Source organism: Olea europaea, chromosome 7, assembly GCF_002742605.1.
Source record: "Olea europaea var. sylvestris chromosome 7, O_europaea_v1, whole genome shotgun sequence".
NCBI lineage: Eukaryota > Viridiplantae > Streptophyta > Magnoliopsida > Lamiales > Oleaceae > Olea > Olea europaea.
Genome location: NC_036243.1, coordinates 13,284,116 through 13,307,588, shown reverse-complemented (window position 1 = coordinate 13,307,588; position 23,473 = coordinate 13,284,116). Strand labels below are relative to the sequence as shown.

General features: G+C 33.8%; 2 protein-coding genes and 2 non-coding genes across 7 annotated transcripts; 2 read left to right on the top strand and 2 right to left on the bottom strand.

The window, feature by feature from the left end:
• The first annotated feature begins 3,030 nt into the window (after positions 1-3,030).
• Positions 3,031-3,116, top strand: TRNAM-CAU. Its single transcript is given in 2 exon segments — positions 3,031-3,068; positions 3,081-3,116. It is a non-coding gene; the product is annotated as a tRNA-Met (tRNA).
• Positions 3,117-3,917: 801 nt separating this feature from the next.
• On the bottom strand, positions 3,918-5,682 carry LOC111397923 (filament-like plant protein 3). Its single transcript, XM_023024887.1, has 4 exons — positions 5,597-5,682; positions 5,444-5,506; positions 4,818-5,082; positions 3,918-4,335 (listed from the first exon to the last, which is right to left on the bottom strand). The coding sequence occupies exons 1-4, from the start codon at positions 5,680-5,682 to the stop codon at positions 4,207-4,209; spliced, it is 543 nt and encodes a 180-aa protein (XP_022880655.1). The 3' UTR covers positions 3,918-4,206.
• A 155-nt stretch (positions 5,683-5,837) lies between these two features.
• Positions 5,838-5,923, top strand: TRNAM-CAU. The gene is given in 2 exon segments: positions 5,838-5,875; positions 5,888-5,923. It is a non-coding gene; the product is annotated as a tRNA-Met (tRNA).
• Positions 5,924-6,671: 748 nt separating this feature from the next.
• LOC111397049 (filament-like plant protein 3) lies at positions 6,672-14,349 on the bottom strand. 4 transcript variants are annotated; one of them, XM_023023740.1, is made up of 5 exons: positions 13,914-14,349; positions 13,075-13,260; positions 9,890-10,070; positions 7,674-9,082; positions 6,672-7,191 (listed from the first exon to the last, which is right to left on the bottom strand). In XM_023023740.1, the coding sequence occupies exons 2-5, from the start codon at positions 13,186-13,188 to the stop codon at positions 7,063-7,065; spliced, it is 1,833 nt and encodes a 610-aa protein (XP_022879508.1). In that variant the 5' UTR covers positions 13,189-13,260; positions 13,914-14,349; the 3' UTR covers positions 6,672-7,062. The 4 variants fall into 4 exon arrangements, with proteins under 4 accessions (XP_022879508.1, XP_022879507.1, XP_022879510.1 ...); XM_023023739.1 differs by having other exon boundaries at positions 13,075-13,233; XM_023023742.1 differs by having other exon boundaries at positions 13,075-13,233; positions 13,827-13,914.
• Positions 14,350-23,473: the final 9,124 nt, after the last annotated feature.

The window sequence follows — 23,473 nt, the reverse complement described above, 5'->3', positions numbered from 1 at the left end:
GGCCCCCCAAGTGCAAAAGATCAACGATCGAGGTGTTTCCACCTCGGCTTGGATTGGAGCCCCGAGATTTAAACCTGGGCTCTGTAGCACTGCTATTCTTTAGAATCCCCCAAAAAAGGGCCAAAACAAAAGCCCACTATTTTTATTTATTTATTTATTTTTTTTTTTAAATGGACAAACCTCTAGTCTCCACCTCCACCATGATGATTGACGAGCGAATCAAAGAATCTGTAAATTTCGATGGAGCCAATACAAGTTACTGCATATGCTCGCTGGGTGCTAACTCCATCGTTGCATAGGCTTACACTTCTATTTAAACAATGAAAGTATATAACAACAAAATATTGTTGGATATTTTGAGACTACCAAATTACAAATTTTGTTACATAATTTTCCCCTTAAATTATCTTAAATTCAACACTATTGCACGTGATGAGTCTTAGCTGATGCATGATGCAAATTTGACCATCAAATTAAATAGGGAAATTCTCTTGTTTTAACCCAATTTGCTAATATTCATTTGGTCTTAATTCAATAAATCTTTTTTTTTTTATTTCAATTATATCGTTCTTTTAGCTTCGTTGGTATATATCAAACAAGGCATAAGTTCAACAAAATTAAGATTGCTACGTAGATTATATATATAGACAAAATATTAGTCGTAATAAAATAAATAATTTTAAGTAAATTTTAAGAATAAGTAATTGTTGTATGGGTTTTCCTTAAGAGTTAAGGTATTGTTATATTTTTTTATTGTTGCTGACATTCATCTCTTCACTCATTTTTTTATTTACTTTATTTGTTTTTGGAACTTAAGCACTTCTTTGAATAAAATGATAAGAACTGAGGAGGATAAAGCAAAGTATGTGTCAACACAGAGATAAAGATAACTAATATTATATTTTAGAAAAATGAGATGTTATTTCGGTTGGAATCGAAGATGTATATGGACTCTTTCTCCTCTCACTTGCACGTTTTTTATTGATTATTTGCCCTTCAAGTTCTAGAATTTGATGGATAACATCATGTGATATCACATGCAGAAATCAATTCCGACGAATTTCGAAAATAATTCAGTCTGAACCCTGAATTGGAGTTGGCTCCAAATTTCATACAACCTGAAGGATTGATAGATGAATTTAATATTAAAAATCCCGAGCCCTGTTTGATTGTCATTATTTGGGAAAAATAATGTTATGAATAGTGATTTTTGGAGAATGTGTGATTAAAAAATAGAGAAAAATTTTGAGTTTACGTGCAGAATATTTTATTGTATGAATATGCAGTTAAAAGTGAGTGCGTAAAAAAAAAAAATTTTAATAATGGTTGTGAAATAGGGGTTGAGTTTCTAAAGCCAGCGAGGAATGTCAAATGGTAGATGTATTTAGTAGAGAGAGTCATTCCTAATTTCACTACAACAAAAATGATAATTAACAACCAAATTCTTTTTTTAAGAAAATAGGATTGGTTGTTAAATAGCGGTCTAAGAAATAAAAGAAATTGACATCGTTGTTGGACAAAAATGAATTCGTCCTACATAGAATTTGGCGCCAAATCACACGTACATTTTACAACAATATTTATGTTGTTCAAAAAATTGGGAAGATTTTTCATAGACGACGTCAAATTGTTGCCTCAAAATACGAATTGTATTTTTCAAAGTCAATTGTGTAATCTCTCTCAATTCTCAAGGACTTTTCATATAGCATTGAGAGATTTTCTTTAGTCATCGATCCGTTTTTTAGTTGTGAAATGACTTGTTTATGGGAGTTTGATGAGGGCATTTTGGTCATTTTATGATTTGATATTTTTCATCATTTTGTCAAAATTCATGATTAAATTTTCATTTTCAAAATTTATGAATATTTGTGCTTTCATCGTACTCTTCCAAGTATGTCATATTTCACATTGATAGGCCTACAATGAAGTTTCTAGTCAAGTTTAAAGTTCTGCACTTAGAGGAGCTCCACGACTGAGGCGTAAATATTTATTTTGGACGTGTTCCTTGTGGCTAACATGGTATCCAGGTAGATCATAATAATTTCTATTCGTAATATATGCTACAATTATAATTTCTAAACTACCTATTATTTATTATTTCAATAGAATCATTATCCTTCTCAACATACAAATTATAATTAACTCCTATTTTCCAAACAGTATACTCACATCTCTTTGCGAATATTTTACATAAAATATATTACTTTGTTTTACTCTATCAAGACCATATTTCAGAATGTATGTAGGATGATGACTGTTAAGAGGTACGATGGTTCTGTTTCACCGAATTTTTTTTAGCAGTAATGCTACTCAAATAGGGCTGGGGACAGGGAATTTAAACAGGGGTTGGCAGCTGAGCTCATCCTTTAGAAAACTTTCGGAATAAAGCCAATTATATAATGTACTTGCACAACTTGGTTGACAACAAACGTGTTGAAAAATCCTGGTAATTGATTTTAAAAATAATTTTTCAAATAGATGGATGTGATGTTTGAAAACTCATGCATTATAAACTAAGTTGTAAAATACATTGTACAAATAGCATGATTGAAACTTTCGTGGGTCCCATTTACCATACAGGTAGAGTGGCTCTACTAGGGAAAAAAAAATGTGAACATTGGTCCCTGACCCATGACATATGTAGCAAATTGGTACCAACCTTTAAAGCGGGACGTATAAAATCCTCAAGGCACGTTAAGCTATGTTTAGAGTAAAATGACTAAACATGTAATTTTATCAGGAAATAGATAAGAGGGGAAAATTTGGTTGAAACCATTCACTAGGACTACCAGTGCAGAGCAGTCGTACAGTTTTTCTCAAAGGATTTCGTTAAGTTTTTTATTGCGGCAAGGAAATCTGCACGCTTAACAAGCATTCCAACGGACGAGCACTTGCACCGCTCGTAGGGATCAGTTGGCTAACGAAGTCTGCAGTTCAGGTAGCTGCATTAGTCCAGAATACATTTACGGGAGGGCTAGACACTGAAAATTTAACTGTTATCAGTTTTTGAATGAATCAGACCAACATGCAGGGGTGGTGGCGCAGTTGGCTAGCGCGTAGGTCTCATAGCTTTCTGAGTAATCCTGAGGTCGAGAGTTCGAGCCTCTCTCACCCCATGTTCTTTTTTTACTTTTTTGGTCTTTTCTTTTATTGGTTTCCTGATTATTTCCATATTTTTGCTACAGTCTTAATTCCCGAAAGCCCTATCCAATTTTTATTCCATATACCATTGACTGGATCCGGCACAACATTCGACAAATTTGATTGTCACTTGTGTTCAAGAATTAGTTCGAGTTCAACTTAATAAACTCGTTTAATGTTAATGAAATGACACTTAGGGCATGTCCGAAAGCGCTTCTTTCGAAATTATAATGAGAAATTCATCCGTTATCTACAGAAAATGGGCCCACAATGTTGCAACATTTTTTGACTGCACTGTCCAGTCAATTAGAAATTTTAGTGAAAAAATCATGGTGTCCCTACATTTTTGAAATTCTGCACCATTACAAAGACGTTTTTGACATTTCAAATACTAGGTGAAAGACGGTTGCAATTTTTGTCCCCTTTTTTGCCAATTTCCTTGCAGATGTGAGGCCCATTTACCATCTATAATAGTCAAAATTTTCATTAAAATTTGACTAGAATAACTCCCAAACACACGCTTAAAATTTTAGGACCTTCATCTACATTGGAATATCCTTTAGTCGAGAGGATGAATTCATAGTATGATTATCCTCCTTATCTCAGGATCAAAAAGGACTTGGCCTGCTCTAACACCAACAGGCTTCGTCTAAACGAGTGACAATGGCAGTTTAACCGAAAACATGATACTGATGTATCCCATGAACTGTAAGGCAAAACCAATACCAAGAAATCTGAATATACAAAGAAGAAAAGTTGTGTTTTTGCTTGGATTCTAAGTTTCATCCTAGTAAGTTTATTATCCTTTTTCTGCAATTTAATTTCAAATAACGAAATCGAAGGTTTAATTACAAATCTGACATCTAAACACATACTAGGCTGTTTCCGAGACAAAAAATAATAATCCCCCCTCAATTCTTACATATAGCTTCTTACTCCAACAAAACTTCAGTGGCACGAACAATCCGTTAATAACAGCTCAAGCTTCGTAATATAATGTTGGGTGAAATTTCCTCGGGAATGCAATTTTAACACGAAGATTGCGAATGTGCTTTTTCAAAGGAGTCATACTGGCCTCTCTGAGTCTATCAGGAAATCATCAAATGTCGCGAGAGATTTTAGCTGTCGACTGAGAGAAGCAATTGTCTTTTGACACTCAGTGAATTTACTAGCAGCCACTGCCAGTTCTTTATCCTGCAGTCAATGCAAGCAATAGACACCATATGTGTTAAAAAATCAGCAAGTCAGATTCGAATAAAGCATATTTTTCACAATTTTATACCTAACTGATTAAGGAAATAAGTAAATCCCATAAAATTACTTTTACATTGGTTTTGAAATGAAAAAGTGAAAGTTGTTTTTTCAGAGTCATCTAGGATATGTGAGCTAAATTACACCTTAGTATTACTCAAATTTCCAACAAGTTTGTTGATTGAACTATATTAACTAAACATAACCGACAGCATGTTTTGCTAAACTTAAAAAGTATACTTATAAGCAAGCAAAATACTTTTTCTATAGGTCAAAATTAAAGAAGTGTAAGTTACTCATTTTGATGGTAAACTGTCAAATTATGGATGAATATATTTGAGACTTTCTGTCAAATATAAGACCACTGCCTTGCATACATACTAAACGACAATGAACTTAGACCAACAGAGTTTTTAGCAACTAACCTGATTGATTCTGAACTCTTCAATTCCAGCTGATCTCTGAAGCTGATAATCCAGTTTCATTCTCGAAATCTCGTTTTCTAATGTCTGACACCTCACAACAGCTTCCCCCGAAACACATTTTTCTCTTTTAATCTCTTCTTCTAAAGTACCAATGCTCGAATGCAAGGCTTCCAACTCAAGTTCCAGTGATTTGACATGTAACTCAACTTCTTGTTTCTTTATATTCCTAGTTTTAAGTTCGGACTCAATCACAAACTTTATGGTTCTGTTTCACCGAATTTTTTTTAGCAGTAATGCTACTCAAATAGGGCTGGGGACAGGGAATTTAAACAGGGGTTGGCAGCTGAGCTCATCCTTTAGAAAACTTTCGGAATAAAGCCAATTATATAATGTACTTGCACAACTTGGTTGACAACAAACGTGTTGAAAAATCCTGGTAATTGATTTTAAAAATAATTTTTCAAATAGATGGATGTGATGTTTGAAAACTCATGCATTATAAACTAAGTTGTAAAATACATTGTACAAATAGCATGATTGAAACTTTCGTGGGTCCCATTTACCATACAGGTAGAGTGGCTCTACTAGGGAAAAAAAAATGTGAACATTGGTCCCTGACCCATGACATATGTAGCAAATTGGTACCAACCTTTAAAGCGGGACGTATAAAATCCTCAAGGCACGTTAAGCTATGTTTAGAGTAAAATGACTAAACATGTAATTTTATCAGGAAATAGATAAGAGGGGAAAATTTGGTTGAAACCATTCACTAGGACTACCAGTGCAGAGCAGTCGTACAGTTTTTCTCAAAGGATTTCGTTAAGTTTTTTATTGCGGCAAGGAAATCTGCACGCTTAACAAGCATTCCAACGGACGAGCACTTGCACCGCTCGTAGGGATCAGTTGGCTAACGAAGTCTGCAGTTCAGGTAGCTGCATTAGTCCAGAATACATTTACGGGAGGGCTAGACACTGAAAATTTAACTGTTATCAGTTTTTGAATGAATCAGACCAACATGCAGGGGTGGTGGCGCAGTTGGCTAGCGCGTAGGTCTCATAGCTTTCTGAGTAATCCTGAGGTCGAGAGTTCGAGCCTCTCTCACCCCATGTTCTTTTTTTACTTTTTTGGTCTTTTCTTTTATTGGTTTCCTGATTATTTCCATATTTTTGCTACAGTCTTAATTCCCGAAAGCCCTATCCAATTTTTATTCCATATACCATTGACTGGATCCGGCACAACATTCGACAAATTTGATTGTCACTTGTGTTCAAGAATTAGTTCGAGTTCAACTTAATAAACTCGTTTAATGTTAATGAAATGACACTTAGGGCATGTCCGAAAGCGCTTCTTTCGAAATTATAATGAGAAATTCATCCGTTATCTACAGAAAATGGGCCCACAATGTTGCAACATTTTTTGACTGCACTGTCCAGTCAATTAGAAATTTTAGTGAAAAAATCATGGTGTCCCTACATTTTTGAAATTCTGCACCATTACAAAGACGTTTTTGACATTTCAAATACTAGGTGAAAGACGGTTGCAATTTTTGTCCCCTTTTTTGCCAATTTCCTTGCAGATGTGAGGCCCATTTACCATCTATAATAGTCAAAATTTTCATTAAAATTTGACTAGAATAACTCCCAAACACACGCTTAAAATTTTAGGACCTTCATCTACATTGGAATATCCTTTAGTCGAGAGGATGAATTCATAGTATGATTATCCTCCTTATCTCAGGATCAAAAAGGACTTGGCCTGCTCTAACACCAACAGGCTTCGTCTAAACGAGTGACAATGGCAGTTTAACCGAAAACATGATACTGATGTATCCCATGAACTGTAAGGCAAAACCAATACCAAGAAATCTGAATATACAAAGAAGAAAAGTTGTGTTTTTGCCTGGATTCTAAGTTTCATCCTATACAAAGAAGAAAAGTTGTGTTTTTGCTTGGATTCTAAGTTTCATCCTAGTAAGTTTATTATCCTTTTTCTGCAATTTAATTTCAAATAACGAAATCGAAGGTTTAATTACAAATCTGACATCTAAACACATACTAGGCTGTTTCCGAGACAAAAAATAATAATCCCCCCTCAATTCTTACATATAGCTTCTTACTCCAACAAAACTTCAGTGGCACGAACAATCCATTAATAACAGCTCAAGCTTCGTAATATAATGTTGGGTGAAATTTCCTCGGGAATGCAATTTTAACACGAAGATTGCGAATGTGCTTTTTCAAAGGAGTCATACTGGCCTCTCTGAGTCTATCAGGAAATCATCAAATGTCGCGAGAGATTTTAGCTGTCGACTGAGAGAAGCAATTGTCTTTTGACACTCAGTGAATTTACTAGCAGCCACTGCCAGTTCTTTATCCTGCAGTCAATGCAAGCAATAGACACCATATGTGTTAAAAAATCAGCAAGTCAGATTCGAATAAAGCATATTTTTCACAATTTTATACCTAACTGATTAAGGAAATAAGTAAATCCCATAAAATTACTTTTACATTGGTTTTGAAATGAAAAAGTGAAAGTTGTTTTTTCAGAGTCATCTAGGATATGTGAGCTAAATTACACCTTAGTATTACTCAAATTTCCAACAAGTTTGTTGATTGAACTATATTAACTAAACATAACCGACAGCATGTTTTGCTAAACTTAAAAAGTATACTTATAAGCAAGCAAAATACTTTTTCTATAGGTCAAAATTAAAGAAGTGTAAGTTACTCATTTTGATGGTAAACTGTCAAATTATGGATGAATATATTTGAGACTTTCTGTCAAATATAAGACCACTGCCTTGCATACATACTAAACGACAATGAACTTAGACCAACAGAGTTTTTAGCAACTAACCTGATTGATTCTGAACTCTTCAATTCCAGCTGATCTCTGAAGCTGATAATCCAGTTTCATTCTCGAAATCTCGTTTTCTAATGTCTGACACCTCACAACAGCTTCCCCCGAAACACATTTTTCTCTTTTAATCTCTTCTTCTAAAGTACCAATGCTCGAATGCAAGGCTTCCAACTCAAGTTCCAGTGATTTGACATGTAACTCAACTTCTTGTTTCTTTATATTCCTAGTTTTAAGTTCGGACTCAATCACAAACTTTTCCTCATTTGCAACTATTAACTGATTTTTAAGTTCGACCAGATTGACCTTGGCATCTTCTAAATTATTTGTCGATTTGGTAAGCTTTTCATTGGCAGCCTCGACTTCAAGCTCAGACAATCTCTTTGCTTCATTCACCATAGCAAGCTGAGTTTCCAGGTCCACCAATTTCAACTGTGTTTCCTTTAGTTGATCTTGGGAAGTCTTAAGCTGTTTTTGGCACTCCTTTAGAGCCATTTCCAAATTTATTTTCTCTGCTTCCACCCTCTCCAACTTTTCTTCAAGTTCAGCTGTCCGAGTAATCATGGTGTCCAGTTCAGCTTTTAAAGGTTGATCCCTACCCTCGGCTCCTGTTTCAGGGCCGCTTCCACTCTCCGTCTCAGGTAACGATGCAAACCTCTCCATTTCAAGAAAATCATCCATGAGATCAATCTCAACAGACGAAACCATATGATTTCTTCCCAGAGGCCTTTCATACTTAAATTTACCCATCTCTGCCACTATAACCCGAGACTCGGGCTTGTAAAACCCGCTGTCCACTGGTTTCAATCCATTAATCTTACAATTGTCATTTTCAATAACCAGTAGATTATCTACAATATCCGACTGACTATCTGCAAAAAATTCTACATGAACTGTGGAAGTAGAAGAATGAAGATCGTTTGCATGTGATGCTTTGCGAGCCAATGCCTTTAGCATGCGACACTCTGCCTCAAGCTTCGCTGTCTTTTTTATGCTGTCAAGATGCTGTTTACTAGCAGATTCTGCGGCACGGGTGCTCAAGTCCCTCTCGCAGGTCATCAGTTTCAGTTCTTCAGATTGAGAGTGGAGTTCTCGCTTCAGGATTGCGTTCTCTTTCTCCATGGTTTCAAGCTTAATGACATCTGTTTTAGCACTTTGAAGTTGAGAACGGAGTTCGATAAGCTGGTTTTCAAGTTCTGATTTCGTCGATTCCCATTCACAACTTTTCTGCGCAACAGCATCATAAAGCTTTTGTTCTTGCTCTTCTCTTGCCTGTCGAAGTTGTCTCAAACACTCTTTAAGGGCTCCATCAAGTTGTCTAACACGTTCTTCAAGGACCGAGTTTTTCTGAGTTACGGCCTCAGTTTGTTTCTTCAGAACTAGCACTTCATTTTCAGCTCTCTCCCATCCTAGTATTTAAGTTCAAATGATTATCTAACTTGCATAAATAATGAATAGCCTAATTCGGAAAAAATGACATTTTCATCTGCAAAAGGCTCCTGAAATGCATCGTGGTAGATAAAAACTGGTATTCTTTATTCTTTATAGAAAAATTTTTCCCCTTAGTCTTACTGCAGAATTATTAGTGTCTAATCTTTCCCTGACATCATTAACTCATTCCCAACCATATTAGGAAATTATAAAATTCAAACTCTAATAGAAGTAAAGGGAAGGAAATTGTTTTTCTTATTGTTTTCCTGGCCAATGACAACGTACGAAAATACAGTCTGCTTAATGATTCAAAGGAATATTTTATCTCTTCCATTAATGCAGGAGAAAAAGATTAAGTTGGCTAATTTGGCACTATCCTATAACCACCACAGCAACTACAAGGCAAAAAAGCATATTTATATGTTGAGTTCAACAATGAAAGAAAGCAAACAGAAACATAGAAATAGATGTGTTCCCGGGGGAGAAAAATATACTTGGTTAAATAAATAATCTCTGTACATAATATAATTCACCAAGAACATAGACAAACCTTATTCACCCAAGGGGAAAATATACAATGAGAAAACTACACTAATTAGTTGATGGTAATGTATCCCTTTGAGGATGGAAAAAACTCTTCAATATAATTCTAAACATATAGGATCACAATTCACTAGTATAAACTTGTTGAGAATAATTAGAAGTTTTATTGACAAACTCTCTTCCACATATGGTTCAACACACTTGCCAATGCACAAACACACACAAAGAGAGTGAATGAATACCCGAGACAGCTTCCTCCGCGACTTTGGCATGCTGCTTTACCAAGTCTTCCTTCGCACGAATGTTTACAAGAGCTTCTGATAATTTCTCTGATAAAGTCTTCACACTTTCATTAAGTTCTTCATCGCTAGGTACAGCTTTTGATATGACTTCTGGTGAGTGAGTGTTATGATTTGATGAGGCCTTTTACAACACCAAATATCATCAATTGTCAAAATTCCTCATCTCTTCTCCCAATAATCACATTTTTTGAAACTTCTAAAAATTTAATTTTTTTTTTTTTTTTTTGGCTGGGAGCCTTTGAAGAGAGGGAGAGCAAGTTATGAAATAAGAATGCAAATAATACACCTCACGTCATGCATAAACGAATGTGCTCACATGAGCCATGTGTGTGTGTGAAAGAGAGAGAGTAGATAAATTTAAAGTAATGAATTCATTTCATGATGAGAAGCAATTGAGATGAAGGCCATATTTATAGTTCAACGTCGATCTAGTCAAGTAAAATTGGCTTCAAATACGGAATGTGTCATCCCTAGACGGACCAAAAATCCTACCTGCAAGTTACTTAAAAATTCTTCACTCTTTTTCAGTCTCTACTTTGTATGCATTATTTCACTAGTTCAATGTAGTATTCTTAACATATTTATTTCAACTTGCTGGTTGCAGGTTGGTTTCTAGCTCAAACAGTAGGAGTGGAGATTCCAAGAAATTCTACCATTCAGATCATTGGAGGCTTATGCACATGACTTATTAGTAAAGCTTTTTCATCAAGTCTTTGCACTCAAGAACAAAAATAATTCGAGTAAAATATAACCAATAATTAAAATTTCATTTTTAGAATAACTAAACATGATGACAACTAGTAACTTGATAATGGACCCCCACTTTGAAATTTTGGTTCTATTTGACTGAAAAAAAAAACTTTTGCATTCATACAAAGGCGCCCTTACAGACACATATCCTTCACACTCTGGTGATCAGCAGAATAAGATTAGAACCTCACAATGTGTTAATAATTGAAGGCAGATGTCAATGATGGTAGCTGGACAGGATGGTTCCCAAAGAAATAAAGCAAGAGGTTGTCAGTAGTGGTCCAAATGAAGTGGGCAACTAGACAGAGTGGTCCATTTTAATCCAACGATGAGCCACTATGCAAGTAAGTAGCATACTGAAGGAGAACACGTGTTTCTCCAAAATTGCAACTTATGAAAGGGTAATCTGGACATTTTCGGCACCTTAAGTTGGTGGACGTTACGTGGCAGCTCCTGATTTGTTCATTCCATATAACTTGGATCTGTGTTTCTTTTGGCCATGTGTGGAACGTTTGATTGAATGAACGGTAGAGATCAAAATATGGCTGGCTCCTAGTTTCTAGTGAATACGGCTGGAAGGGTTAAATTTTTGAGGCCGGCCTTTGAATATCTCTCGTTTTCTCTCTCTATTTTGGGAGACTTTCTTCTTCCTCCTTCTTGGCACTTAGAACTGGAGATTATTATTCTTTTGTAAGATTCTTGTAAATCTCGTGTGCTACAGTAACTAGGAGACAATTTGTGTAGGCGATCTGTTGTACTTGTGTAGTTGTGGCCGGTTTGTGAGGAAGCAATGTGTTGTGTCCAGATTTGAGATCCGTTTGGATCGATGATTGATCTGGTTGTGCTCTTTGGTTCTGTGTACTGTACTCTCTCTGGTAGATTGCACTAGTGGAGTGGGCTGACTCTGAGCCCCCCAGATTAAGCTATTCGGGCCGAACTGGGTGAACATTTTTCTGTGTTCCTTTATTTTCTTCCACTTTGCGTTTGTGTTGGTAGTGTTGCTCTCGGTTTAGGGTAAAAATTCCCTACACATACCTACCATCAATCTAGATTACATGACTTTCAATGCGAACAAGATTCACGAGCATAATAATTTTATTATTCGGAACTCAAATTCCAACTATGAATGCAACAACAAAAGGCATGTTGCATAAAGGATTAGATGCTAGGCAGTATTAAGGAAGGAAAAAAAGAAGCTAAAATCTTGTCCTTTGTTCTGTCTAGTGGGAGCTCTTGGTCCTCAAACAAATTTCATGTACTCACTCAAGCCTCGTCATTGGCTGGAAGCCCTCCACCCCATTTTAATAAATTTATACATAACCATAGGCACTTGTTTTGTTACAAGATCAATTTCCAGAATTTCTTATTTGTTGATGTTCTTCCCTTTTGGCTCCCAAGAGAAAGGGAATGCAGCGAAATCTTGTTGCTTCAAGTTCCCAAAATTTGAATAAACACAATTTGGACAATAGTAGGACTATATTTTAAGTGTGCAAGTTTCAGATTTTTCTCTACTCAAGGTCCAAGGAAAAGCCATAAATTCGATTTTGGGAAAATGTTTAGTACGAGCATGATCAGTTTGGGATTAGTCTTAATATTTCTTAATGTAATATTCCACATGTAAACTGCAAACTTTAAACTGATCCTTCCATAGAATTTTCTTGAAAAGGGATTGTTGCCAGATAAACATAACCATCGACAACTAGATATACAAAAATAAACCTCAGAAAACACAAACATGCATATAAAACTGGAAAAATAAGCTCAATCTCAGTATTCAATTAAGTATGCATTTTTTAACATAGTACTCCCTTTGTTCTATAAAGATAAGCATTTTTTTTTTTTTAATATTTCCATACAGATTAAGAAAATGTAATAAATATATTTGAAAATATAATTTTTCTTACTTTTTTTATAATATACCCGGTCTACACTAAATAATGGGTTACATAAGAGCACTTCACATTTGTTGATAATAAGATACATTAAATAGGGATATCTTAGAAAACTAAGAAATCGGCTCCCATTTGGCCTCCTTTTTCTTGAAATTTTAATGTTTGAAATAGGTCTTTTTTCGGAGAATGTGTGTTTGAAAAGGAAGAATTTTTTTGATTTACGTGTAATATTATTTCATGAGAGAATGGTTGAAAATAAGAGGGAAAATAATTTGAAAGAGACAGGGGGCCAAATAGGAGCTCAATTATATTTCCGACAGGAAAAGTAGTCTATAATTTGGAACAGATAAAAAACAAAGTAAATCTATTTTTATGGTACGGACAGAGTAAATATAACATATATGTTGAAGAATTATTAAGACTTTCAATTACAAGATGGCAATTAGTGGAAGTATTTACAAGATCAAGCTGAAACAAACAAACCTGATCATCAGAAAATCTTTCTGAATGTGATGATATTGATCCTGAGCTTTCTGTTTCACCATTGGGACTTTTCTCGGACGACTTCCGGCGCCACAGCCAACTCCTCCGGTCCATCTAGTGGACACGCCGATAATCATACATTTCTTACGCACACTTCATCTGTATTTTCAACCTCAATTCAGCAACCTTAATTACATCAAATATCAATGGATATTAGGAATGCACAAAAGCCTAAACACACAATCACAACTCAACATAGGTTTTGAACAACCCATCTAATATGCTGTAATTTACTCTCAAATCAACATATAAATCAAACCCACTAGAAACCCAATTCAATTCAAATTTCAAGAAAAGAGTCCCAAATTTTATTTTATTTTTTTGCTCAACAAGATCAACTATCAATTAAAGACAACGGGAAGGGGAAGGGGATAATTTCTGGTGAAGAATCAATCCTTGCTTAGAATTCAATCCTCTACCAACCAATTTTCAAGAAACAGTTGGAACCCTTTGAAGTCCCCCAATGGAATCCCATAGTGTAAAATGAAAGCGAATCAATTTCGGAAATGAGAAAACTTCACAACTAATCTGATGGGCACCTTTCAATTCCCCATAACTATCAGACAGAGACTAGAAAGAGGGACAGAGAAAGAGGAGGGCATATTTTATCCGTGAAATTTAGAATTATACACTGGCATTAATAAAAGTTGAAAAATATCTCAGCAAAAGCCTGAAAAACAATCATGACCTACTTGTGAGTTGTGACCTATCTTCCGAAACACAGAAACCCACAAAAAAAATGAAACCCTGCAAAAGGAGCCATCACTATTGAAAAGCACCTTTCGCTCACGTGCACAGTAGCAGCATCATACAAGTACGATACAGTCTGTTTTGTCGCGTTTAAGCCGTAATTATTACCACCGAGCGTCTTTTAAGCAAGATCTTAAACCGGAAATAAACCTGCAAATGTCCGGAAATGCAATAATTGCCAGCAGAATTGCAGAAAACAGAGGGAATAGACGCAGAGGAATAATAATCATTATATATATATGACTTGAAGAAGAAAAGAGTAGAATTCAACAGTTTTGTTCTGAGATACAACTATAAATTATTGGTGAGCAATTGCATTATTATATTATATAGACTAATTGTCTTCATTCATCTTTGATGAGGTGGGGAGGCGTGCCTAGTGAAGACAAAGACAGACACAAAAAACATTTGTCGAATTATTTGGTTTTTTTCAAACCAAGATTGCGATATTCGCGCGCCTAATATGCGGTGAATTTGCGAACAAAACTGGGAGCGACTTCCAAGAACACATGCTAAAATGAATTAAACCTCTTCACATTTTAATAATCTCTTCTTCCAAGTTTGATACGGAGTGCTACTTGGAATTAAAAGATAGTTAATACCAAGTTCATAAAAGTTGAATTAAAATGTATAATTAAAAATTTTATAAAAATTGTGAGTTTCATGAATATATCCTATTAGTTTTGTTGGTCGACTCATATATGCTTGTGATGTCGAGCTCACCTGTGGTTGATTACTAGATTTGCTTATGTGGAAGAGGCAATTGATAATTAGATACTCCAATCATAGCCCTCGTTTGGTAGCAACTTCAAAAATTAATTTTTTGACCATTATTTCACGATTTCAACTGTCATTTTGACTTCTTCAATCACATGTAAGACCCATTTTTCTCTCTAACGATCAAAAAATTAATTTTTATAATCGCTACCGAACAGGCCCATAATACAGAATAAGGTTATGGTCCTAGCTCGAATCTCTTATTTTTAATATTGGGATAAAATGGTGTTATTAAACAAGTTTTAATAACGAATTTTTAGTCAATTTTGAGCGGCTTTTTAAATTGGTTCCATGTCTAATTAATGCCGTTTGTTAAGTTGTAATTAATCATTTCGGTTGAGAGATTACATCAATATAACAAGAAGTTTTTAAATGGAGATATGTGTAAATGAAAATAAATTTTCAATGTGACTAAGTTACCTTCTCATTTTTATTGCGTCTTCCAATATGTGGGAATAAATCCCCCTTGGTAAAATAAGATGTTACCTTCTCATTTTTAATTTAGAAATTTATTTTATTAGTCCTTTTAAGTTACAATACTATTGAATTTAATGTTTTAATTTGAATTAGTCTAGGTAGTTAGATGATCATGTCCATGTATTTTTAATTATTGGCATCATATGTTAGTGGATTATTATAAAGAGTGTACTTGATTCCTCTATTAAAGAGGCAAAATCAATGAATAATATGTCAAATGAATTATTTTACATTGCATTGAGAGGTTATCCTCAATTATCAATTATTTTGGACGTTCGAGTTTCTTCGAATTAATCTATATTTCTTATATACTTTTTTATTTTTATTTTTTTAAGATGAATTAATCTATCTATAATCAGTGGAAGGTTTGGTGAAAGAGGTGAAACTATATCTACCTGTCAAATAGAATTTTGTTGTGTCAAGATGAATTTCAATATAAGATAAATGAGTTCTTTGAGTAGTTAAATGCAAAGTTACAATATTTTATCCAACGATCGAGATATTAAAGTAACTTTTTAAGAGTAATATTATTCCGTCTCACGGATATGAAAGAAATTTTTGTTAATGAAAAACTCTTATTCCAAATAAATTTTTATTTGGCAGTTTTTTGGATGTTAAATACTATTGGATGGGTTACTTTTTATTGGCATTGGAAGCACATCACATTATGGCAGGGTAACGTTTCACAGTTTAATGAATCTTCCACTTACTTGATGGGTTGGCTAAGAGATTATTTATGGTTAAACTCTTCACAACTTATCAATGGATATTTTTTTACTTAACTTAAGAGAAGAAAAAGCCTTCTTTTTTTCATTGTACAATGAACGATTAAAAAAAAATCATAGGATTTTTTCTTTTTTTTTATTCATCAAAACTATCTATAAAAAGAATTAGATAGAATAACTTCGACCTTGTCAACTGATAGTGAAAGAACAAAATCGTGCCCAATTTGAATGGATCTCAGTTGATTCCTCGTTACTGCTCAAAGGAGTAGTAATAGGTAGGGATGACAGGATTTGAACCCGTGACATTTTGTAAACGACCCTGCATCTTTTTTATCTCCCGCATTTTTAGCTAGAATATTTCACATTCTCGATCATCTTCTTTCTTTTTTGATTACCTTCCTCGCGTATGTATAAGACCGAATCCATTCGATTTCTAAAAAAGATTACTGAAATGTGTGATTAATATATGGATAATAGTAGTGAACACGACTTTGATTGAATTGAAAAAAGTAACTTCTAATATTCGAAGCGAAGGAAGGACTGGGAACAGGGCTACCAAAGAGGAATGATGCACCCGTAGTGATATAGACAGAATGCACATTCAAGGGTTAAAGAGCGGATCTTTGTTATAGTAAAAAATGGATTTTCAGTCCATTCTGGGGTACCTAGGTGGTGAAGCAGAGGGAGATAGGCAGCCCTCGCCCCGGGGGCTCGTGTAGGCTGAATATTGTTAGACAGTGTTCAGCTATAGTGAGCCCTCTCTAGAAGGGCTCTTAAGAGCTCTCCGTTCTGCCATAAGTACCTCCATATTCTGCTGAGTACGATTCGACAATGGGTTTGAGTCAGTGATTGGAAAACTACCACTCTCGTTCAATTGGCATTATAACACTTTATATTTCAAAATCAAGGCTACCATTGAACGTAGCCAAAATAGTGAAGTGTCATCTGTCGTGCAAGTTTCAAATTTAAAACACAAAGAATAAAGTTGAACCAATGTCTTTGAATCTAATTATAAATTGAAAGTATTTTTTTTTTATATGCAATTATTTTAAAACCACCCTCAACGACAAGGGCGTTTTCAAGGCGGAGGAAGATAACCTTCCCATTTTTAATCTTAGAAATTTATTTTTATTAGTCTTTTCATTTTACAATTACATTGTATCCAGTGTTTTAATTTGTTAATTCTAGTAGTAAGATAGATGATCGCAGGGGCAGGAGAGAGGATTTTTTTTTTTTTTTAAATAAAAAATTTTTTAGTCGATTTTTTTTTAATCAGTCCTGCCCTCTCTGACTCCGTGCTTGGATGCTCGTGTCCATGTATTTTGTTAATTGTCAGGCATTATTGGTCAGTGGACTATTGTTATTGGAATCATAGAGGCCAAATCAATGAAGAATAATGAATTATTTTCCAATTGTTTAAAAAAAAAAAAGGTTGAACTTTAATCTTGAAGGCCCCTACCGCCCGGTCTTAGAGTTTTGTGAGGGAGATAAATCGCGGGATGTGCTCCAGCAGGCCAGGGAACAAGAGCTGTCTGTACAGTACGCCTACAAAGAGTCCAATTTCATGTCTCAGGAATCGAACCCCCACACTGCGGCTGCCAGAAAGGTATGAAATAACCACACTCATATCCTTTGCATTGTTGAGTTTGTATTGGGAGGTTAATTAGTTATTGTGAATTACCAACATCATTTTGGAGGTTCCATTTTTTCGAATTAATTCACATTTCTTATTTATGCTTTGCGATATTTCTGTTACGAACAACTTGGGTTCGTAAGGGGAAAAAAAAAGACTAGTTTATAAATGAATGCATTTATTTTGTAAAATATGTGTGCAACCCCTAATGATACACTAGATTAGGTAGGTCATCACAAAGGACAATGCCAAGTGATATGAACAAGGGTATGCGCCCCCCGAAGCATAGATTAGTGGTGCAAAGGACAAGAGTAATGTTATCTCATGCCTTGTTGGCAACCGCAGTGTGAAGGTTCGGTTCTTGAAACATGGAATTGGATTCCTTGTAGGCGTAGTGTACAGACAGCTCTTGTTCCCTGGCCTGATGGGCCACATCCCGCGATTTACCTCCCTCACAAAGCTTTAGGGGCGGGACGGTGGGGGTCCTCAAGGTTGGGGTTCAACCTTTTTTGATATGAACAAGGGTATGTGACTTGGCCTAAATGGAAGCGACCAATCCAATGGAACGAGTGCAAAAAGAATGGTCATGAGCCATCGCGTATTATGCAAATTTAGATTGGGTTTTGCAGTCACACTATCAAACGATTCAGATGTATTCATGCCAAAAGACTTCGCAATTTGGGAAAAAAAAAAAAAAATAGCCCCACTAAATCTCCTATTATTATGAACCTCCTCATTTGATCCCCGCGTTCTAAAACAAACTGGAAATAATTGATTTTTGAAACGTTGTCTCCCCTAAGTTATGCCCAAATAAGTTTAAGGTTTTCCAAGTAGTGAGAGTTTTATTTTTTTGAGCTTTCAAGTTCATCGTATTCTAGTTGAAAAATTACAATTAAAATTAAGTTCGTCCGACCTGTTTAAAATGAAGAATATATTGATAGATAGATATCTGTATATCTTGTTAAACACTAGTGCAGGGACAAAATATATTTTGATGAGATTTACAATCACATGCCTTGCTTTATTAATTCTTACATTTTTCTATTTTAGCCGTAGAGTCATTGTCTGGAAACATTTATCCGTGTTTTTGCTTCCAATCTCCCTTACAATACATTCATCGGTGCATTACTAATCCACGGTTTTATTTATTTATTTTTAAATCGTAAATAGATTAGAAGTTTAATTGATGAACTCTAAAATACTGTTGTATTGATTAACTACATTTGTAATTAAAGGAGTTACAGATAAACCTCGTATTTTTAGGGTAGCATTAGTGTTAATCTTGTGGCGGAAGTCAACTAGTTTTGAGATATATTGATATTCTATTGTATTCTTAATTTAGTGTGAGAGGTATTGGCGGAAAATGTCTTGCAAATTGCAATAATTCGAAATAAACACAAAAGATCATTCACAGTATATTTCAAATCGAGTGTTGACACATTTTTGGCTTTAGGACATTGCTTTATGTACATCAAAGTTTAAAGGAGAGATTACATAATGTTCACATAGCACTTTACCATTTGACAATTTAAAACACGGGAAGTGCTACATGTACATAATTGTCGATATAATGGTGTCCATAATTACATATGGCACTGGATCAACCTTTAATTCAAATCTCACACTTTCACATCAACAACCGGATGATTGCCACATCACATTATGGACAACATTATGTGCAATAATTATGTACATGTAGACTTTTTCTTAAAACACAATCAACTTTTTCATCCAATCTTTTTCTTCCACATCATTTTCGATAATCATTTATGTACCATATATATATATACACACACACACACACACTACAAAGATATCTCAAACATGTGTGGTCGTTGTAGATCCTTAAAAATTATTGAACCAACATCCCAATCTTGTTATGGCCTTGTGCGTCTCATTTTGAAAAGAAGGCGACAGGCCCACATGTTTTTTTATTTTTTATTTTTTTCATTTTTATATTTGGGTAAATCAGCTTGTTACACCCCCCTCACACGAGGGGGGCCCATGTTACTCGTGGGCTCCCCTCATGTAAGGGGGGTGTACAACTTGCGGTACACAAGAGTGTACAGCAAGCAGAGCCCTTTATATTTAGCATAAATAATTATTTTATTTTTATTTTTATTTTTATTTGGGTTGGGAAGGGTGGGACGGGGGAGTTTAGATTTATTATTTCATGGCTTTTATATTATTTTAGTTCAATGGCAGTCTATAGTGGGATCAATGCTAACAAGAAAATTTATTAGACTTGATTTAGACAGGAAGTTTCATTCACGATCATTGAATTTATAGAAATTTCAACTAGGTTGTTAAACTTTAATAGCCACGTAATTCTAAATGTTATCGCTCTATCAAATTTAAATCTCATCACATATCATCTTTCAAATTAGTGAAACTGATCTTCCACGTGGTTATAATGCAGCAAGACCAGAGAAACGTACGATAAAGATTATGTCAATATCTTTTGGTTAAAAAGTTGATAAAAATTATAGGTCCAATGAAATGTATGGTTAAAAATGAGTTTGATAAAAAAAAAAAAAATTGAATTTAAGGAATGGGGGCTATGGATGGATTGAAAGGATGAATTGAGTAACTATGCAAAATTGGTGGATAAAAGTTGAGAATCACATAATTTTAACTTATTTATATTTATACATTTTTTGCCCATAGTCTTTATTGGGAAGATGGATTCATTCTTGCACTAGAGCGTGTTATGTTACAATCACATCTTCTATATTATTTCTATATATATATATATATATATATATATAAACAGATGTTATTATATTTTGTGTGAATTAGTATAATTATGATCGATTTAAAGGATTATGTTAAAACATGTTTTAGATAATGATTTTATTATAATAATGTTCGTGTGTTATTAGATATCAAACAATAATGAAATAAATTTATATTTATCACGGAGTAATTGACAATTCCTATAATTAATGTTACATTATGAGTACTATTTTCGCACAATTGCAAATATTAGATTACTCTAAAATAAAAAATATATTTTTTAGAATATTATGTATTGGAACAAATTTGGGAGATACCCTACATTAGAAGAATCGATGGATGAGTGCGGTGATATTTAATGATTTGCTTGTGTGCAAATTCTAATTTGTTCTTTTCTTGATCGTTTTTCAGTTTGTATCATATATCGAATTATAGATTTTAATGTTTTACAAGACTTAGTTACAATAGGCTAGGTATGATTGGATGGGATCAAGAAAAAATAGGTAAGTAACGTATTTTTTTTGTAATTATTTAACCGATTGTGTGTTGAATATTGTCAGTACCGTATATCTCACTTAAATGTGTAATATATATTGCTCATATAATGCACACTTACATATATCTCGCATATTCTTCGGTTAATTCTATAACCCTATATCAATGGACATAACTTTTGAGTCTAAAAATGCAAATGAACTTTCATTTGTTAATTTATTTTTGAATGAAAATACTGAATTTAATATATTTTGTTTGTGAGCCTCGGCCTTCATATGAGTAATAGTTAATAACTATTTACGTGTTAAATTCCTAATTAAAAAATGATGAAAAGTAGTTGGTCAGTAAGTAACATATGCCTTCGAAATAGGACAAACATGAATTAATTGCGCATTTGAGGTTTATGTTTTTTTTCCTGGAATATAGACTTGTTTTAGTATGTGACAATACCTGTCCTCAAAATTTCAAATAATAAGGTAAATTGCACGTGGCATTCCAAATGTTTGAAGGTTTTGATGATTGGAGGAAATCATTTGAAATGATCGGTTGACTCGTGTCTATTTCTACTTTGGCCTTTGATTGATTTTAATTAAAAAAAAATCAATTTAAAGACATTTGACCAAAATTACCCCTCCATCTCTTTCACTTCCCATTTGTTGTCTTGTGTCGGCTTTTAGTCCATCAACAGTCAAGCCCATCGACGAGACACCCCTGGTTGCCACAACTTCTTCTGGTAAAGGTTAAGTTTTGTTGAATTTTTATTAGATTATGGTTTGGAATATTATTTATGGTATGAATCTTAAATTTCACGGGTTTTCAATGTGGTGTTGGTATTATTTAGGCTAAATGTTGAGTGTAGGTGAAGAGTGGGACGTGTTTTGATATGTGGGGAGCTCCATCTCGTCGGAAATGAAGGAATCCGACTAGATGGAGAACCCGACTGTTGACAGTCGGCCGCTAACAATCAGCCGACTGTCAACAACCGACAAACATCCTGGTAAAACCCGACTCTTATTTGATGATTTTTAACCGATTAAAAATCGGCTATTAAAAGCCTATTAAACAGGTCGACTGCTAAGTCAGCCTAGACCTTTTATTCTTTTTTTAATTTTTAAAATTAAATTAAATAATTTAATATTTCCAATTTTTAATTATATAATATTTTTTATTGAATTTAAAGAAATTTGTTATTTTCATTTTAATTTTAATTTTTAATTCTAATCTTAACTTTTTATTTTGAATTTAAATTTAAATTTAATTGTAATTGTAACTTTAATTTCCATTTTAATTTTAATTATTAAGTTTTGGTAATAGGGTAAAATTTTCATTTTTCTTTATTTAATTTGAATAATTTTATATTTTAATTTTAAATTTTATTATTAATTTTTGGTAATCCGATAAAAAATTCATATTATTTATTTAATTTGAAGAATTTTTATTTTTATTTTTATTTTCATTTTTATTTTCAATTTAATTATTTAATTTTAATTTTAATTTTAATTTTAATTTTAATTTTAATTTTAATTTTAATTTTAATTTTAATTTTAATTTTAATTTTAATTTTAATTTTAATTTTAATTTTAATTTTAATTTTAATTTTAATTTTAATTTTAATTTTAATTTTAATTTTAATTTTAATTTTAATTTTAATTTTAATTTTAATTGTAATTGTAATTGTAATTGTAATTGTAATTGTAATTGTAATTATAATTTTCATTATAATTATTAATTTTTGGTAATAGGGGAATTTTTATATTCTCTATTTAATTTGAATAATTTTATATTTTCATCTTAAGTTTAATTTTTTTATTTTACTTATTAATTTTTGATAATAGGGTAAAATTTTCATATTCTTTATTCAATTTGAATAATTTTATATTGTAATTTTAATTTTAATTATTAACTTTTGGTAATAAGGTAAAAATTTCATATTCTTGTGCCTTGCGCATAGTTACAATTTTAATTTTAACTTTTATTTTAAAATGAATATGCGTCTTGCATATAGTAGTAACGATTTGGTTCACTTAATTTTGGATTATTATGTTTCATTCCATTATCTCTTGTACAATGTTGTAATATTCTGTTTCAATTTTTGTAGGATGAATTATCATTTGGACGCAGAGCTGAGATGGATGTCGGGCAAAGCTACGTGGAACAATAACTTTGATAACTTCACCACTGTATTGGAGCTACTCGACGATCAGCATGCAGATATGCTGTGCTAGTCATTTCTGTGGTCTCTGTACCAATTGAGAGACTTGCAGTACTTAGGGCCAGATGATCAATGCTCTTCTATGTCGATTGCTGAGTCCAGTCGACGACGATGCCTTCTACTTCGACCTCGAGGATAAAGTCGCTAGCTTCTCCATGTTCAAGTTTGCTCTGTTCACTTGCTCACAGAATTGAAGATTACAAGTAATGACGCAGCTAGTGATGGGACTCAAAGAAGAAATAGGCTGCATGACACTTACTTCTAGGGATAGGGGGTGGTGGTTTTGCCTCAGCTGATCGACGCAATTAGGAGGTGTGACGAGATGTTAGACAGATTGAAGTTAGGTCTGGTCTACATCCTTGAGAACATGATGCAGTGTCAACACAAGAAGACTGCGATCGACCTCTTCCACCTGAAGATCATTGACAACATTAATCGCTTCAATAAATTTCCATGGAGTCACAGATATTTCAAGGACACCGTACACGTCTTCACCAGATCGCACTCGAAGCCCAAGGGGCCCGTGTGTAAGTA

Bases quoted from the DNA above. Each gene is read 5' to 3' on its own strand.
- LOC111397049 (XM_023023740.1), bottom strand. From the start codon at position 13,188: ATGGACCGGAGGAGTTGGCTGTGGCGCCGGAAGTCGTCCGAGAAAAGT. The intron at 10,071-13,074 runs GTTTGTTTGTTT...GTGTTGTAAAAG, and splicing joins AAAGATTTTCTGATGATCAG to GCCTCATCAAATCATAACAC. The intron at 7,192-7,673 runs GTTAGTTGCTAA...CATTGACTGCAG, and splicing joins AAGAGTTCAGAATCAATCAG to GATAAAGAACTGGCAGTGGC.
- LOC111397923 (XM_023024887.1), bottom strand. From the start codon at position 5,682: ATGCTTGTTAAGCGTGCAGATTTCCTTGCCGCAATAAAAAACTTAACG. The intron at 5,083-5,443 runs GTCATGGGTCAG...TCGGTGAAACAG, and splicing joins GGTACCAATTTGCTACATAT to AACCATAAAGTTTGTGATTG. The intron at 4,336-4,817 runs GTTAGTTGCTAA...CATTGACTGCAG, and splicing joins AAGAGTTCAGAATCAATCAG to GATAAAGAACTGGCAGTGGC.